This window comes from Salmo salar, chromosome 09 (assembly GCF_965601325.2).
Source record: "Salmo salar chromosome 09, fSalSal1, whole genome shotgun sequence".
Classification (NCBI taxonomy): Eukaryota; Metazoa; Chordata; class Actinopteri; order Salmoniformes; family Salmonidae; genus Salmo; species Salmo salar.
Window position 1 is genome coordinate 63,487,506 of NC_138299.1, and position 18,829 is coordinate 63,506,334.

The 18,829-nt window shown below is 43.0% G+C and overlaps 1 protein-coding gene across 1 annotated transcript in view; it reads left to right on the forward strand.

The window, feature by feature from the left end:
* trpc3 (transient receptor potential cation channel, subfamily C, member 3) overlaps positions 1–18,829 on the forward strand; it is a 98,796-nt gene that overhangs the window by 76,291 nt on the left and 3,676 nt on the right. Inside the window, exons 8-10 of the mRNA XM_082955845.1 lie at positions 528–723; positions 7,625–7,834; positions 15,083–15,157. Coding sequence (XP_082811971.1) covers positions 528–723; positions 7,625–7,834; positions 15,083–15,157 — 481 coding nt within the window. The remainder of the gene's footprint in view (positions 1–527; positions 724–7,624; positions 7,835–15,082; positions 15,158–18,829) is intronic.

The window sequence follows — 18,829 nt, forward strand, 5'->3', positions numbered from 1 at the left end:
TTTGTACCTGACGGGACTGTTGTTGGTCGTTTTGTTATTTTGCAAAGTGTTTTCATTAAAAGTAATATGAGCACTTGACACGCCGCATTTTTGTCTCCTTTAGACGACCCTTATTACAACAATGGTCATTTCTGCTCTTACCAAGGACATCTGTGGAATTCATATTACACAAAATATAAAATACAGCAACATCACCTGAAATAAAAAATATATAATTTCATGGCATATAAATGTTTCTCGAAGGGACTTTGGCAACCAGAATACTTTAACACAGGATGATGCATTTTAGTATTAAGCAAGACATGCCAATATATTTGGTTCATTCCCCACACACTTATAAGTTAGGCTACACATGAGGTGACATCACTTTATTTGAAGCAGCACTTTATCGCCTGTCACTTTGGGCAACAGCCAAATGTAGTTTGTGATTTCGCTAGGGCACAACAACAATCTAGAAACCCCTAATCTGATCAGCCTGTCCTATAGCTTTCTTATCCCCTTCCTTCCTTCCTTCCTTGTCACCGTAGGGTGGAGGAGAGCTTCAAGACTCTGTTCTGGTCTATATTTGGACTATCCGAGGTGTCCTCTGTGGTGCTCAAGTACAACCACAAGTTCATCGAGAACATCGGCTACGTGCTCTATGGAATCTACAACGTGACCATGGTGGTGGTGTTGCTCAACATGCTGATCGCCATGATCAACAGCTCTTATCAAGAAATCGAGGTGAGTCACTGGTGTAGTGAAGTTGCCCCTAGATACTGATCTTGGGTAAATAAAAGAAGGGAAGCAGATCCTAGATCTGTACGTAGGGGGAAACTTCACTGCAGAGGTTAGTCAGTGGCATCTGTAGACCCACCATTTCATCGGATTATAGTTATAGGGATACTAGTGTATTTTGGTGTAATCTTTTTGTGTGCAGTGCATTCGGAAAGTATTAACTTTTTCAAAATGTTGTTACGTTACAGCCTTATTCTAAAATGAAAAAAAAATAATAATCTCATGAAGTTACACACAATACCCCATACCCCATAATGACAAAGCAAAAACAGGTTTTTAGAACTTTTTGCAAATGTGTAAAAAAAAAAAAAAAAAAAACCTGAAATATCACATTTACGTAAGTATTCAGTACCTTGTTGAAGCACCTTTGGCAGTGATTACAGCCTTAAGTTTTCTTGGATATGACGCTACAAGCTTGGCACACCTGTATTTGTGGAGTTTCTTCATTCTTCTCTGCAGATCCTCTCAAGATCTGTCAGGTTGGATGGGGAGCGTCGCTGCACAGCTATTTTCAGGTCTCTCCAGAGATGTTCGATTGGGTTCAAGAAAGGGCTCAGGCGGGCCATTCAAGGACATTCAGAGACTTGTCCCGAAGCCACTCCTGCGTTGTCTTGGCTGTGTGCTTATAGTTGTTGTCCTGTTGGAAGGTGAACCTTCGCCCCAGTCTGAGGTCCTGAGAGCTCTGGAGCAGGTTTCCATCAAGTATCTCTCTGTACTTTGCTCCGTTCATCTTTCCCTCGATCCTGACTAGTCTCCCAGTCCCTGCCGCTGAAAAACATCCCCACAGCATGATGCTGCTGTAACGCGTGTCGTGTGTGGAGGACCAAGACGCAACAGGGAAGTGTATACTCATCTTCTTTTTTTAATATTGAAGAAGGAGAAACAAATGAAACACGTATACAATTAACGGAAACGACACTACCAGTTCTGTCAGGTGATAAGCACAAAACAGAATATAACTACCCACAATACAAACAAACCCCTAATTATAGGACCTTCAATCAGAAGCAACGAGGAGCCGCTGCTTCCAATTGAAGGTCAAGAACAAAACTGCACATAGAAACAGAGTGACTAGAATAAACATAGAAAATGCCCTAACATAGAACATATACCAAACCTCTAGACCACTCTAATCAAACACCCCTTGTCTATACACATAGACTAACAATCCCGAAACATATAAACAAAATACCCCCTGCCACGTCCTGACCATACTAAACACTAACAAATAACACCTTTACAGGTCAGAACGTGACAGCTGCTACCACCATGCTTCACCGTAGGGATGGTATTGGCCAAGTGATGATGAGCGGTGCCTGGTTTCCTCCAGATGTGACGCTTAGCATTCAGGTCAAAGAGTTCAATCTTGGTTTCATCAGACCAGAGCATCTTGTTTCTAATGGTCAGAGTCCTTTAGGTGCCTTATCTGAAACACAAGCGGGCTGTCATGTGCCTTTTATTGAGGAGTGACTTTCATCTGGCCACTCTACCATAAAGGCCTGATTGGTGGAGAGCTGCAGAGATGGTTGTCCTTCTGGAAGGTTCTCCAATCTCCACAGAGGAACTGTGGAGCTCTGTCAGAGTGACCATTGGGTTCTTGGTCACCTCCCTGACCAAGGCCCTTCTCCCCCGAGTGGTCAGTTTGGTCGGTTGGCCAGCTCTAGGAAGAATCTTGGTGGTTCCAAACTTCCTCCATTTAAGAATGATGGAGGCCACAGTGTTCTTGGGGACCTTCAATGCTGCTGAATGTCTTTGGTACCCTTCCCCAGATCTGTGCCTCGACACAATGCTGTCTCGGAGCTCTACGGACAAATCCTTCGACCTCATGGCTTGGTTTTTGCTCTGACATGCACTATCAACTGTGGAACCTTATATAGACAGGTGTGTGCCTTTCCAAATCATGTCCAATCAATTGAATGTACCACTGGTGGACATCAATCAAGTTGTAGAAACATCTCAAAGATAATCAATGGAAAGAGGATGCACCTGAGCTGAATTCCGAGTCTCATAGCAAAGGGTCTGAATACTTATGTAAATAAGGTATTTATGTTTTTTATTTTTAATACATTTGCAAACATTTATAAAAACCTGTTTTTGGTTTGTCATCATGGGGTTTTGTGTGTAGATTGATGAGGGAACATTTTAATTTAATCCATACTTTTCAGAATAGACTGTATATACACCACATGACCAAAAGTATGTGTACACCTGCTCGTCGAACATCTCATTCCAAAATCATGGGCATTAATATGGAGTTGGCCCCGCCTTTGCTGCTATAACAGCCTCCACTTTTCTGATAAGGCTGGAACATTTCTTCGGGGACTTGCTTCCATTCAACCACAAGAGCATTAGTGAGGTCGGGCACTGATGTTGGGCGATTAGGCCTGGCTTGCAGTCAGCGTTCCAATTCATCTCAAAGGTGTTCAATGGGATTGAGGTCAGGGCTCGGTGCAGGCCAGTCAAGTTCTTCCACACCGATCTCAACAAACCATTTCTATATGGACCTCGCTTTGTGCACAGGGGCATTGTCATGCGGAAACAGGAAAAGGCCTTCCTCCAAACTGTTGCCACAAAGTTGGGAGCACAGAATCATCTACAATGTCATTGTATGCTGTAGCATTAAAATATCCCTTCACTGGAAGTAATGGGCCTAATTTGAACCATGAAAACAGCCCCAGACTATTATTCCTCCTCCACCAAACTTTAGAGTTGGCACTATGCATTCGGGCAGGTAGCGTTTTCCTGGCACCTGCCAAACCCAGATTCGTCTGTGGGACTGCCAGATGGTTAAGCGTGATTCATCGCTCCAGAGAACGCGTTTCCACTGCTCCAGAGTCCAATGGCAGCAAGCTTTACACCACTCCAGCCGACTCTTGGATTTGCGCATGGTGATCTTGTGTGCGGCTGCTCGGCCATGGAAACCCATTTCATGAAGCTCCCGACGAACAGCTGACGTTGCTTCCAGAGGCAGTTTTGAACTCAGTGGTGAGTGTTGCAACCAAGGAGAGACACGCTACGCGCTTCAGCACTCGGCGGTCCCATTCTGTGAGCTTGTGTGGTCTACCAATTTGCAGCCGAGCTGTTGTTGTTCCTAGACCTTTCCACTTCACAACAACAGCACTTACAGTTGACCGGGGCAGCTCTAGCAGGGCAGAAATGTGACGAACTGACTTGTTTGAAAGGTGGCATACTATGACGGTGCCACGTTGAAAGTCACTGAGCTTGTCAGTAAGGCCTTTCTACTGCCAATGTTCGTCTTCGGAGATTGCATGGCTCTGTGATTTTATTTTATACACCTGTCAGGTGTGGCTGAAATAGACGAATCCACGAATTTGAATGGGTGTCCACATACTTTTGCATATACTGCTCAAAAAAATAAAGGGAACACTTAAACAACACATCCTAGATCTGAATGAAAGAAATAATCTTATTAAATACTTTTTTCTTTACATAGTTGAATGTGCTGACAACAAAATCACACAAAAATAATCAATTGAAATCCAATTTATCAACCCATTGAGGTCTGGATTTGGAGTCACACTCAAAATTAAAGTGGAAAACCACACTACAGGCTGATCCAACTTTGATGTAATGTCCTTAAAACAAGTCAAAATGAGGCTCAGTAGTGTGTGGCCTCCACGTGCCAGTATGACCTCCCTACAACGCCTGGGCATGCTCCTGATGAGGTGGCGGATGGTCTCCTGAGGGATCTCCTCCCAGACCTGGACTAAAGCATCCGCCAACTCCTGGACAGTCTGTGGTGCAACGTGGCGTTGGTGGATGGAGCGAGACATGATGTCCCAGATGTGCTCAATTGGATTCAGGTCTGGGGAACGGGCGGGCCAGTCCATAGCATCAATGCCTTCCTCTTGCAGGAACTGCTGACACACTCCAGCCACATGAGGTCTAGCATTGTCTTGCATTAGGAGGAACCCAGGGCCAACCGCACCAGAATATGTTCTCACAAGGGGTCTGAGGATCTCATCTCGGTACCTAATGGCAGCCAGGCTACCTCTGGCGAGCACATGGAGGGCTGTGGGGGGCCCTCCACTAAGCACAAACCAGATGGGATAGCGTATCGCTGCAGAATGATGTGGTAGCCATGCTGGTTAAGTGTGCCTTGAATTCAAAATAAATCACTGACAGTGTCACCAGCAAAGCACCACCACACAATCACACCTCTTCCTCCATGCTTCACGGTGGGAACCACACATGCAGAGATCATCCGTTCACCTACTCTGCATCTCACAAAGACACAGAGGTTGGAACAAAAAATGTCACATTTGGACTCGTCAGACCAAATGACAGATTTCCACCGGTCTAATGTCCATTGCTCGTGTTTCTTGGCCCAAACAAGTCTCTTCTTTTTATTGGTGTCCTTTAGTAGTGGTTTCTTTGCAGCAATTTGACCATGAAGTCCTGATTCATGCAGTCTCCTCTGAACAGTTGCTGTTGAGATGTGTCTGTTACTTGAACTCTGTGAAGCATTTATTTGGGCTGCAATTTCTGAGGCTGGTAACTCTAATGAACTTATCCTATGCAGCAGAGGTAACTCTGGGTCTACCTTTCCTGTGGTGTTCCTCATGAGATACAGGTTTATCATAGCGCTTGATGGTTTTTGTGACTGCACTTGAAGAAACCGACTGACCTTCATGTCTTAAAGTAATGATAGACTGTTGTTTCTCTTTGCTTATTTGAGCTGTTTTTGCCATAATATGGACTTAGCCCTATTTGGTAAATGACCATCTTCCTGTATTCCACCCCTACCTTGTCACAAAACTGATTGGCTCAAACGCATTAAGAAGGAAAGAAATTCTACAAATTAACTTTTAACAAGGCACACCTGTTAATTGAAATGCATTCCAGATTACTACCTCATGAAGCTGGTTGAGAGAATGCCAAGAGTGCGCAAAGCTGTCATCAAGGCAAAGGGTGGCTACTTTGAAGAGTCTCAAATATAAAATATATTTTGATTTGTTAAACTCTTTTTTGGTTCCTACATGAGTTCATTGTTTTTGACTAGTACTGTATATCAGTGGCCATCGGTGCCGTTTAAGATGAGGGAGGACGATTTTAAATTTTTATGAGAATGGCCTTATTTTTATTACAGCATATTGAATGACTGTCATTCATATTCCATTCACCCAGTTCAATGAAACAATTGAGTTTCTATTGGACAAATTCAGGTATGTTTATCCCCGTTTCGTTCCGTTTGCTTCTGTTTAAGATTTTTTTTAACAGAATCGGCGGATCACACACAAACAGTTAACTTTCATAGCCACAAACAAACAGTTTGTTGTATTCCTTCTCACATGTATATACACAACTGTTAAAAAGTTTGGGGTCACTTAGAAATGTCCTTGTTTTTGAAGGAAAAGCTATTTTCTTGTCCATTAAAATAACATCAAATTGATCAGAAATACAGTTGTTAATACAACACATTGTTAATGCTGTAAATGAATATTGTAGCTGGAAATGACAGATTTTTTTATGGAATATCTACATTGGCGTACAGAGGCCCATTATCAGCAACCATCACTCCTGTGTTCCAAAGGCACGTTGTGTTAGCTAATCCAAGTTTATAATTTTAAAAGGCTAATTGATCATTAGAAAACCCTTTTGCAATTAAACCCTTTCGCTGCAGGATGGACTGGTGCACTTCACAAAATAGATGGCATCATGAAGGACAATTATGTGGATATATTGAAGTAACATCTCAAACATCAGTCAGGAAGTTAAAGCTTGATCGCAAATGTGTCTCCCAAATGGACAATGACCCCAAGCATACTTCCAAAGTTGTGGCAAAATGGCTTAAGGACAACAAAGTCAAGGTATTGGAGTGGCCATCACAAAGCCCTGACCTCAATCCTATAGAACAATTGTGGGCAGAACTGAAAAAGCGTGTGCGAGCAAGGAGGACTACAATCCTGACTCAGTTACACCAGCTCTGTCAGAAGGAATGGGCCAAAATTCACCTAACTTATTGTGGGAAGGCTACCCGAAACGTTTGACCCAAGTTAAACAATTTAAAGGCAATGCTACCAAATACTAATTGAACGTATGTAAACTTCTGACCCACTGGGAATGTGATGAAAGAAATAAAAGCTGAAATAAATCATTCTCTCTACTATTATTCTGACATTTCACATTCTTAAAATAAAGTGGTGATCCTAACTGACCTAAAACAGGGAATTTTTACTTGGATTAAATGTCAGGTATTGTGAAAAACGTAGTTTAAATGTAGTTGGCTAAAGTGTATGTAAACTTCCGACTTCAACTGTGTGTGTGTATATATATATATATATATATATATTATTCTGTTATGCTCTGATGTCTCTGATTGTGAAACATCAGGTCAGCAATGAATATTTCTTAAATCAGTCATTTGAAGATGATCCTTGTTGTGTGTAATGGGAATATCTTTCACTGTTTCCTACTTGCCTCATATGACCACAGCTGTACTAAAGCCACAATGTATCACGCCCCCTTGTGTATTATTGCTTTAATCAATCATTTTTAGATTATCCATGTTATGTGTTGTGGAAATTTCCTTTGCTAATACACTAAACAAGCAACGACAGGTGACATGAGGCCTCTGCTGTAATTTCCTATCAGAGACAACAATTAGTGTATGACTTTAGATGGCAGTATTAGGCAAAAGCTGTTATCTAAAAGTCACAAACTATTGTTATCTCATAGATTAGGCCTACAGCAAAGGAAGTGAACCGGTTATCATCAGTTCAAATAGGTTTTGATAATGTGTGTTTGTAACATTAGCTAGCGTCACTAAGTCAATCTTTTAAGGGGTGTTTGCTCAGAGAGAGAAATAACTCTGCTTATCTCTCAGGACGATGCGGACGTGGAGTGGAAGTTTGCACGCTCCAAGCTATGGCTGTCGTACTTTGACAATGGCAAGACACTGCCTCCTCCCTTCAGCATCGTTCCCACTCCCAAGTCCTTCTACCACCACATCAAGTGGATAGTCGGCATGCTGCCATGCCGACAACGGAATGTGAAGAAGGATCTAGAGCTGGGGTTGGACAGTTCAAAGTCCAGGGTATGTATGTATGGATGGATGGATGGATGGATGGTTGGATGGATGGGTGTGTGTGTGTGTATGTACAGTGCCTTCAAAAAGTATTCATACCCCTTGACTTATTCCACATTTTGTTGTTACAGGCTGATTTCTAAATGGATTCAATATTTTTTTTAATGCTCAACCATCTTCACACAATAAACCATAATGACAATGTGAAAACATGTTTTTAGAAATGTTAGTACATTTATTGAAAATTAAACACAAAAAATATCTCATTGACACTGGTTTTCACACCCGAGTCAATGCTTTGTTGAAGCACTTTTGGCCGCGATTAGAGCTGTGAGTCTTTTTGGGAAAGTCTCTTGTGCAACATTTTCCCATTATTATTTTCAAAATTCTTCAATCTCTGTCAAATTGGTTGTGGATTATTGCTGGACAACCATTTTCAGGTCTTGCAACAGATTTCCAAGCAGATTTAAGTTACAACTGTAACTCGGCCACTTAGGAATATTCACTATCTTCTTGGTAAGCAACTCCAGTGTACATTTGGCCTGAAGTTATTGTCCTGCTGAAAGGCGAATTCATCTCCCAGTGTCTGGTGGAAAGCAGACTGAACCAGTTTTCCTGTAAGATTTTCCTTGTGCTTAGCTCCATTCCGTTTCTTTTTTATCCTGAAAAGCCCCCTCATCCTTAATGATTACAAGCATACCCATAACATCATTTTCTGGAATTTCCCAAGCTGTTTAAGGCACAGTCAACTTAGTGTATGTAACATTTCTGATCCACTGGAATTGTGACACAGTGAATTATAAGATAAATAATCTCTCTGTAAACAATTGTTGGAAAAACTACTTGTGCATGCACAAAGTAGATGTCCTAACCGACTTGCCAAAACTATAGTTTGATAACAAGAAATTTGTGGAGTGGTTGAAAAACGAGTTTTAATGACTACAACCTAAGTGTATGTAAACTTCGACTTCAACTATATATGTATGGAGATGACTGTTCTCTGGAAATTCCCATTTAAGACAGGTTTGAACCAATGTAGTTTGATGCCTCTCTCTAATTTGATTCCTTTGAGGACATCATTTATTTAAAACTTGAATCAGTAGGCCCCCATAGCATATATTCTTTCTCTCTTTGTCCGTCTGTCACCCTCTCTCTCTGTCTCTCAGGGCGCGTGTCACGTCCTGACCAGCAGAGGGAGTAGTGGTGTAGTATTTTGGTCAGGACGTGGCAGAAGTATGTCTGTTTCTGTGTTAGTCTTGTGACACCTGATCAGGAACAGCTGGGGATCTTGTTCCTGATTGGGAGTCATATATTTAGGAGTATGTTTGTCACTTGGGTTTGTGGGTGGTTGTGCTAACACTGCAAGTCTTTTGTTTGTACGTAGCCTGTTAGCCTGTCGTTAGTAGTTATTGTTTATTGTTTTTCCTGTGGATGCTTTGCTCGTATATATTAAAAAGATGAGTATCCACATTCCGTCTGCAGTTTGGTCCATTCAACACGGCTTCAACAATTGTGACAGAACCAACCACCACAACAAGACCAAGCAGCGGAAAAGGGAGCAGGATGCTGAATATATGGACTATTCTGAGGAAATAGACTTTGACATGGACACTCGTGAGAAATGGACTTGGGAACAGATTCTGGCCGGAGAGGGCCCGTGGAGAAAGGCTGGTGAGGACCGGGAACGCTACCGGGGTACACGACTGGCGAGGAAGCCGGAGAGGCACCCCCAAAAAATTTTTTTGGGGGGGGCACACGGGTAGTTTGGCTAGGCCTAGGAAGAACCATAAGCCAGCTACCCGTGAGTACATGGAGGAGCGTATGGAGTGGAGGGCGCCGTGTTTTGCTGAGGTGCGCACTCTCACCCATACGCACGCACAGTCCGGTGCGCACCATTCCAACCCCTCGCAGATGCCGTGCTAGAGTGGGCATCCAGCCTGGTAGGAGGATGCCTGCGCAGCGCATCTGGTCGCCGGTACGCCTCCTAGGACCAGGCTACCCTACTCCCGCTCTATGCACGGCAACCATCAGGCCCCTGCACAGCCCAGTTCGCCCTGTACCAGCACCCAGCTCGTGCAGGGCTACTAGTTCCATCCAGCCAGGACGGGTTGTGCAGGCGGTGCGGTCAAGGCCACCTGTGCGCCTCCATGGCCCAGTCTTTCCGGTTCCCGTCTCTCGTGCTATCCCGGAAGTGAGTACCTCCAGTATGGCACGACCAGTACCAGCAACCTGGACCAAGCTTCCCATGAGTCGGCCTAGTCCTATTCAGCCTGTTCCCGCTCCTCGCACTAGCCCTAGGGTGCGTGTCTTCAGCCTGGTACCACCTCTACCAGCCCCACGCACCAGGCTTCCAGTGCTTCGGCCCAGCCTCAAGAGCCCGGCACCAGTGTGCAGTCCAGAGTATCCGGCACCAGTGTGCAGTCCAGACTATCCGGCACCAGTGTGCAGTCCAGACTATCCGGCACCAGTGTGCAGTCCAGACTATCCGGCACCAGTGTGCAGTCCAGAGTATCCGGCACCAGTGTGCAGTCCAGAGTATCCGGCACCAGTGTGCAGTCCAGAGTATCCGGCACCAGTGTGCAGTCCAGAGTATCCGGCAACAGTGTGCAGTCCAGAGTATCCGGCAACAGTGTGCAGTCCAGAGTATCCGGCAACAGTGTCTAGTCCGGAACCGAGGGAGACTGCCTGCGACCCGGAACCGAAGGGGTCTGCCTGCGACTCAGAACTGAATATGACTAACTGTGTTGTAAATGAGTCTGCCTACAGCGTGGAAATGAGGGAACCTGCCCACGAGCCACAGCAAATTGAGTCTGTCTATGACCCGGACCCCAATGAGTCTGCCTACAACCTGGAAGGCAGGAGGCCGGAACCAGAGCCACCTCCAGGATAGGTGGGTTGGAGAGGGAGGGTGTAGCACAGTGCCGTCGTTGACGGCAGCCACCCACCCTCCCTTCCCTCCCTTTTTTGTTTAGGGGGTATTAATTTTTGTTGTGGTATTGGGGATTTTTGTGTTAACCTGTTATGGCTAGGGGGCAGTATTTTCACGGCTGGATAAAAAACGTACCCGATTTAATCTGGTTACCACTCCTACCCAGTAACTAGAATATGCATATACTTATTACATATGGATAGAAAATACCCTAAAGTTTCTAAAACTGTTTGAATGGTGTCTGTGAGTATAACAGAACTCATTTGGCAGGCAAAAACCTGACAAGGTTTCAGGCAGGAAGTGGCCTGTCTGACAAGGTGTCGTTCTTCTTGTCTCTGTTTATTGAAGAGTGAGGATCTTAGCTGTCCCGTGACACTTCCTACGGCTGCCATAGGGTCTCAGAAGGCGGTAAAAAGCTGAATCGTGGCTTTGCAGGCTCTGGCTGAAAAAAAGTAGCACGTTTGGGTAGTGGCTGGTTACAGTACTGTGAGACTCAGGCTCGTGCCCGCGTCGACCGAAAGCTTTGTTTACTTTCCTCTGTTTAGCTAAAAGGAGATTCCCGGTCGGAATATTATCGCTTTTTTACGAGAAAAATGGCATAAAAATGGATTTTAAACAGCGGTTGACATGCTTCGAAGTACGGTAATGGAATATTGAGATTTTTTTTGTCACGAATTGCGCCATGCGCGCGACCCTGATTTACCATTTCAGATAGTGTCTGGGACGCACGAACAAAACGCCGCTATTCGGATATAACGATGGATTATTTTGGACCAAACCAACATTTGTTATTGAAGTAGCAGTCCTGGGAGTGCATTCTGACGAAGACAACAAAAGGTAATCAAACTTTTATAATAGTAAACCTGATATTGGTGAGTGCTAAACTTGCCGGGTGTCTAAATAGCTAGCCCGTGATGCCTGGGCTATCTACTTAGAATATTGCAAAATGTGCTTTCACCAAAAAGCTATTTTAAAATCGGACATATCGAGTGCATAGAGGAGTTCTGTATCTATAATTCTTAAAATAATTGTTATGCTTTTTGTGAACGTTTATCGTGAGTAATTTAGTAAATTCTTAGTGAATTCGCCGGAAGTTTGCGGGGGGTATGCTAGTTCTGAACGTCACATGCTAATGTAAAAAGCTGGTTTTTGATATAAATATGAACTTGATTGCTGGGGATCGTTGTTCCTGATTGGGAGTCATATATTTAGGAGTATGTTTGTCACTTGGGTTTGTGGGTGGTTGTGCTAACACTGCTAGTCTTTTGTTTGTACGTAGCCTGTTAGCCTGTCGTTAGTAGTTATTGTTTTTCCTGTGGATGCTTTGCTCGTATATATTAAAAAGATGAGTATCCATTCAACACGGCTTCAACAATTGTGACAGCGCGTTCGTAAATTTGCTCTGGCTATCTACTCAAATTTCAGAGCACTCTCGTCTTAGTGTGCCAGATCGCAGATGAATTTACCAACGCTCAACACCAGTTGAATATGGCCAGTGTCAGTTAACATTGGAATAAAAGCGTAATTAAATTGTTGCCAGCAGCACAGTTACAGTCACCAACGCTCTATATAACATGAAAACAGCCTAACCAGCTCTGCTAGGGGGAGTAAAATGGTCAGGTTGAGGTGTATTTGTGTCTGAAAGTAGCTAGCAAGCTAGCCAACATTAGTCAGTTAGCTTGGGTGCTTGACTGCCATTGTGAGGTCAGAACACTCGAATCAAACCTACTCCTCGGCCAGAGCGTCCAATGTGCGCTCTGAACGCTCCAAGAGCGAAAACCAAACGGAATAGCGCCCTGAGCGCACTCTGAGCGCACTCTGGCACTCCAGATTGAATTTATGAACACACCCTTACTGTCTCTCTCTATCCCCCTTTCTCTCTTTCTCTCTCGTTTTCACTTTACATGAACTACATTTGACCACATGGATTTCTTCTCTGAGGCATATTTCACATGGCAATCTGACAAGTGGAATGGAAATGTTGCGGCATTGTTATCTCAATAGGCGAGCCACAAGGAAGACTCGTTGAAGTTGGTCTAAATGTTGTCTTCAACAGAAACATTCATAGTAACATAGACCCCTTTCCATTACACGACACACTGACATCACACACAGATGCGCGCGACTCTTGGCGCCATCTGCACCCGTTCAACAGCCTAGATTTACACTTTTATTATTCTAAACAAAATAACTTTTTGGGTTCTCATACGCTTACAGTCATGTTTTGATTCTTGCTTGAACAGTCGCTAAGATTATATTTGGTTGTGACCTTTGCAAAATAACTATTTTGGATGCAGCAGTGGTTAGCTAGAGTGCTAACGCTAATTGACATACAGTAGCAAAAGCTAGCCAAAGAGCCATTTTATCTAGTTGATGTTGGAAGTGTTTTTTAAGTATAATGCAGTTGACTTGCGACGATGACACAAACATTATATTAAGCAGGACATTCATACAAGCCTTGAAATCCAATTATAATCCAAAAGTAGTGTGAAATGCACTCATAAGCAACATGTAAATAGAGGCTTTTTTTGCTGGCATGCTATAAGAACTCCCCCGTGTTCTGCCACCAACTTGCGCGCATCGCGCTCATGCGGCAATGTTTGCAAACACAGAAAGGGGTCTATAGTGTGTTATGTTGTTTTTGGTTTTAAAACATGCAAATATGAGGTACATTGAATTCCAGTGCTTTCTGGTCAGACACACAAAATGTCTTTATATTTTTTTTTGGGGGGGGGGGGCTAGAAGCAAAATGGGTTGACACCGCTTCTGTTACCCTGAACCCAAGGTATTTCTTCAATTAACTACCTATTGATCGGGTGGGTGGTGGGTCAAGAATGTCCTTGGGTAGATCCCCGTTAGCCTGTGGTGAATCGAAGAGTTGCTGGGTAGTGGGAAGAAGAAGACATGACTGATGAGTAATAAGGCTCTCTGTGCACTTGAGGCACTTGAGGCCAAGATGGCCTTCGGTCAAAAAACAATGTAACCACACTATCGAACTATACACACTATCGAATTATACTTGGTAAGTGAAGCCTCTCCAAGGTCCTTAGCCATAAGACACTGACAGCTAATGCACGGCCTTCATCAGAGCAGTGACAGAGACAGTTGAGACCCTGGTATTTTGACAATGTCCCAGGAATGATGCGAAACAATGTAGTATTAGTTTTTTGATCCCCCAAAACGTATGTGTGCGTGTGTGTGTAAATGTACGGGCGTATGTGCTTGCGAGTGTTAAAACCAGGGGTTGGAACCAAAATTATTTTCCAATCATTTTGTTCTGAACATAATTACTATTTATTTCATACCACGGTTCCTACCAGCAAAACAAGGTTCTGAACCGGTTTGAACCTGTTTATATTGTTCCTTTCTGTTCCTTTTTTAATCTGTGAAATCAACAGTTTTTAACAATTAGCTCATTACATGATTTCACCAATCAGTGCGGAGTGATTAGGCAAGCTAGTTGTTTACATGTGTGTAGCCTATGGCGCAAGATGCTACTGAAATTGTGTGGGTGGGTAGAGAGCAAGGGAGACATTTTGTGGGTGGGGAGAGAGCGAGAGAGAGTTGAGGAGGAGGCTTGAAGCGCTGGGCATCTTGTTATGACATGCATTATCTAAATTAGGTCCACAGAATTATACCAAGGAGGAGCGGCTTCTATGGAGGAGCTTTGAATGTCCTTTGAGCTAGCTAGCTAACAAGCTTGAGCTAGCTAGCTAACAGGCTCGTGATTGCAGAGCGGCACCAGAATTAAAAGCACATCTTACCTTTTTGTAGTTAATAAATCCAACGTTAAACGTGATAACTAGGCCTATAGTATCCTTAACTAGAATTTAAAATGTTGATCCATTCTTCTCTAGCCAATTACAAATGTCTCTCCCTATCTTCTGAATTAAGCTTGTAATGTCAGTAACGGAGTCTGTTTAGGAGGGGGGAGGATCACAGGTAACTTAAACATGCACACTCACAGGCAAAGATTTTCAGCTTGCAGGCAGACACTGGAATACGTTTCTGAGTGACAGAGTAGGGCTTTGTTGCGTTTTGTTGTGGAACTAGAAAATAAATGCCTGGAATATAAAAGAACGATATTAACTGGTTCCCATGATTTTTAAATGACGGTTCTTTTCCAGAACATTATGGATCTCTTTCGTTCCAGGTTCCATTTCTGTTCCTTGAAAGATTTAGTTATTTTTCTGTTCTGTTCTCTGATCCGGTTCCAACCTCTGGTTAAGACTCTCATTGATAATTGGTCCTTATTTTTATAATGGTTAATTAAGTATCCAGATAAAGTATCCAAATGTGCTTTTGTTTTTGCTTGTCTATTTTTGCAGCTCAATCTCTTCACCCAGTCCAACCTACGCATTGCAGAGTCCCACAGCATTCTGAACCAACCCACTTGCTATCAGGTAAGCTGACCTCTCCGTCAGTCTAAATATAATGTTTAGCAAAATGTCACATTAAAGATCGACTGCCCCTAAAAAGCAACTTTACATTTTGAAAATGGCCTATGTGGTATTGATATGAGTCAGAAACATTTATTATAGTGTCAAAATTGACTACAAAGTATAAATAGGATAATTTTGGTCATAAAGCCAGTCTGGTCCAAATCTGAGATTTGGGAGATGATAGGTATGTCACGGATGAAGGGTACCATGACAGTTTTCCTTGGGTTGATTTCAATCCTGCCCACAGCAGCCAAGTAATCATTTACATTTTAGCAGACGCTCTTATCCAGAGTGACTTACAGTAGTGAGTGCTTACATTTTTGTATTGGTCCCCCGTGGGAATCGAACTCACAATCCTGGCATTGCAAGTACCATGCTCTACCGACTGAGCCACACGGGATATCATCAATTTGGAGCACAGTTGCACGGTACCTGATCGTAATGCCCATGATCTTTTTGGTTTGACATTCAATATCCCAATGGGGCTAGTTAGGGACCATCAGTAAATTACCTCAATGTATATGGGACAATATTTAAAAAATGTCAATAGCTCCAAATTTCAATGACTTAAAAACCTCAAACCAATTATAAATTGTAGAAATTCATATACAAATATTGAAAACATATTGTATATGAAAGATGAAAATATTGTCCAATTTACTTTGTGTAATTTATTGACGGTTCCTAACTAGCCCAGAGAGAGGTTATCCAATGTCAAACCAACTTTGCCATAGTCGCACACCAGCCAGGTTAAGCTAATTTGCGAAAGAAGTTGGCTAGCACTAGCTTGCCAAGGCGACTTCGAGACACAAGACCTGGGCCTGATTTCCCAATTGCGATGGAACCTAGGCTTACCAGTGTGTTAGCGATGTATCTTTCCTACAATGGCCGAAGATGTAACATGCGCTTCACCACGCAGAAAGAATGGTCACTAAGTGTGTCGTTGGAGCATATGTCTGTACTGCTAGGATCGAAAGAAAGGAAGTGCTGCTCTCGGGTCAGCTTTCTCTATTCAAATCTTTCCTTAACATTATTTCACAATACTGATGACTGATCAGTTCCTAGAGAGATATTACCACCTATGGCTGCAAATATTGATTTTGATTATTCTCATGCTTACCCAATTAAAATGCACTAAATCACTGATTTGGTACATCATTGCACGAATGTTAGGCTATACAGTACATCATTAACTATATTGAGACAAATTACAAACAGTAGCCTAAAAGTAGCAAAATATAAATGTATTTCAATATGATTGAGATAAGCCTATACAGTGAGGGAAAAAAGTATTTGATCCCCTGCTGATTTTGTACGTTTGCCCACTGACAAAGAAATGATCAGTCTATAATTTTAATGGTAGGTTCATTTGAACAGTGAGAGACAGAATAACAAAAAAATCCAGAAAAACGCATGTCAAAAATGTTATAAATTGATTTGCATTTTAATGAGGGAAATAAGTATTTGACCCCTCTGCAAAACATGACTTCATACTTGGCGGCAATACCCTTGTTGGCAATCACAGAGGTCAGACGTTTCTTGTAGTTGGCCACCAGGTTTGCACACATTTCAGGATGGATTTTGTCTCACTCCTCTTTGCAGATCTTCTCCAAGTCATTAAGGTTTCGAGGCTGACGTTTGGCAACTCAAACCTTCAGCTCCCTCCACAGATTTTCTATGGGATTAAGGTCTGGAGACTGGCTAGGCCACTCCAGGACCTTAATGTGCTTCTTCTTGAGCCACTCCTTTGTTGCCTTGGCCGTGTGTTTTGGGTCATTGTCATGCTGGAATACCCATCAACGACCCATTTTCAATGCCCTGGCTGAGGGAAGGAGGTTCTCACCCAAGATTTGACGGTACATGGCCCCGTCCATCGTCCCTTTGATGCGGTGAAGTTGTCCTGTCCCCTTAGCAGAAAAACACCTCCAAAGCATAATGTTTCCACCTCCATGTTTGACGGTTGGGATGGTGTTCTTGAGGTCATAGGCAGCATTCCTCCTCCTCCAAACACGGCGAGTTGAGTTGATGCCAAAGAGCTCCATTTTGGTCTCATCTGACCACAACACTTTCACACAGTTGTCCTCTGAATCATTCAGATGTTCATTGGCAAATTTCAGATAGGCATGTATATGTGCTTTCTTGAGCAGGGGGACCTTGCGGGCGCTGCAGGATTTCAGTCCTTCACGGCGTAGTGTGTTACCAATTGTTTTCTTGGTGGCTATGGTCCCAGCTGCCTTGAGATCATTGACAAGATCCTCCCGTGTAGTTCTGGGCTGATTCCTCACCGTTCTCATGATCATTGCAACTCCACGAGCTGAGATCTTGCATGGAGCCCCAGGCCGAGGGAGATTGACAGTTCTTTTGTGTTTCTTCCATTTGTGAATAATCGCACCAACTGTTGTCACCTCCTCACCAAGCTGCTTGGCGATGGTCTTGTAGCCCATTCCAGCCTTGTGTAGATCTACAATCTTGTCCCTGACATCCTTAGAGAGCTCTTTGGTCTTGGCCATGGTGGAGAGTTTGGAATCTGATTGATTGATTGCTTCTGTGGACAGGTGTCTTTTATACAGGTAACAAACTGAGATTAGGAGCACTCCCTTTAAGAGTGTGCTCCTAATCTCAGCTCGTTACCTATATAAAAGACACCTGGGAGCCAGAAATCTTTCTGATTGAGAGGGAGTCAAATACTTATTTCCCTCATTAAAATGCAAATCAATCTATAACATTTTTGACATGCGTTTTTCTGGATTTTTGTTGTTGTTATTCTGTCTCACACTGTTCAGATAAACCTACCATTAAAATTATAGACTGATAATTTCTTTGTCAGTGGGCAAACGTACAAAATCAACCTTTATTTTAATGCAGTCATCTCGGTTTTCTTTTAAATAATATTTTTATACGCCACTTGTTTGTATCAATTGCAAAGACATCGACAACTTTGTTTTGAAGTCATTGGCGGTCACAGATGTTTAGCAGAGATCTTCTGTGTATACAGTGATGCGGGAGGGGAAAAAAAAATCTAACCATGCACTTAGCTGTTCTACAAGTTGTCCGAGGCATGCGTTAGATTACCTGCATTTTCAAGTGCATTGCTAACCTGTTTGGGATAGGGGGCAGTATTTTCACGGCCGGATAAAAAACGTACCCGATTTAATCTGGTTATTACGCCTGCCCAGAAACTAGAATATGCATATAATTAGTAGATTTGGATAGACAACACCCTAACGTTTCTAAAACTGTTTGAATGGTGTCAGTGAGTATAACAGAACTCATATGGCAGGCCAAAACCTGAGAAGATTCTATATGGGAAGTGCCCTGTCTGACCATTTCTTGGCCTTCTGTAGCCTCTTTATCGAAAATACAGGATCTCTGCTGTGACGTGACATTTTCTAAGGCTTTCATTGGCTCTCAGAAGGCGCCAGAACGTGGAATGATAACTCTGCAGTTTCTGGGCGAAAAACAGTAGGGGTTTTGGAGAGTGGTACTTCTGAGAACAATGACACTGGAGTGCGCGTGCATGCGATGACTCCATTTTCTTATTTCAGTGTTTGAACGGATACAACGTCTCCTGGTTGGAATATTATCGCTATTTTTATGAAAAAAATCGCATAAAAATGTATTTTAAACAGCGTT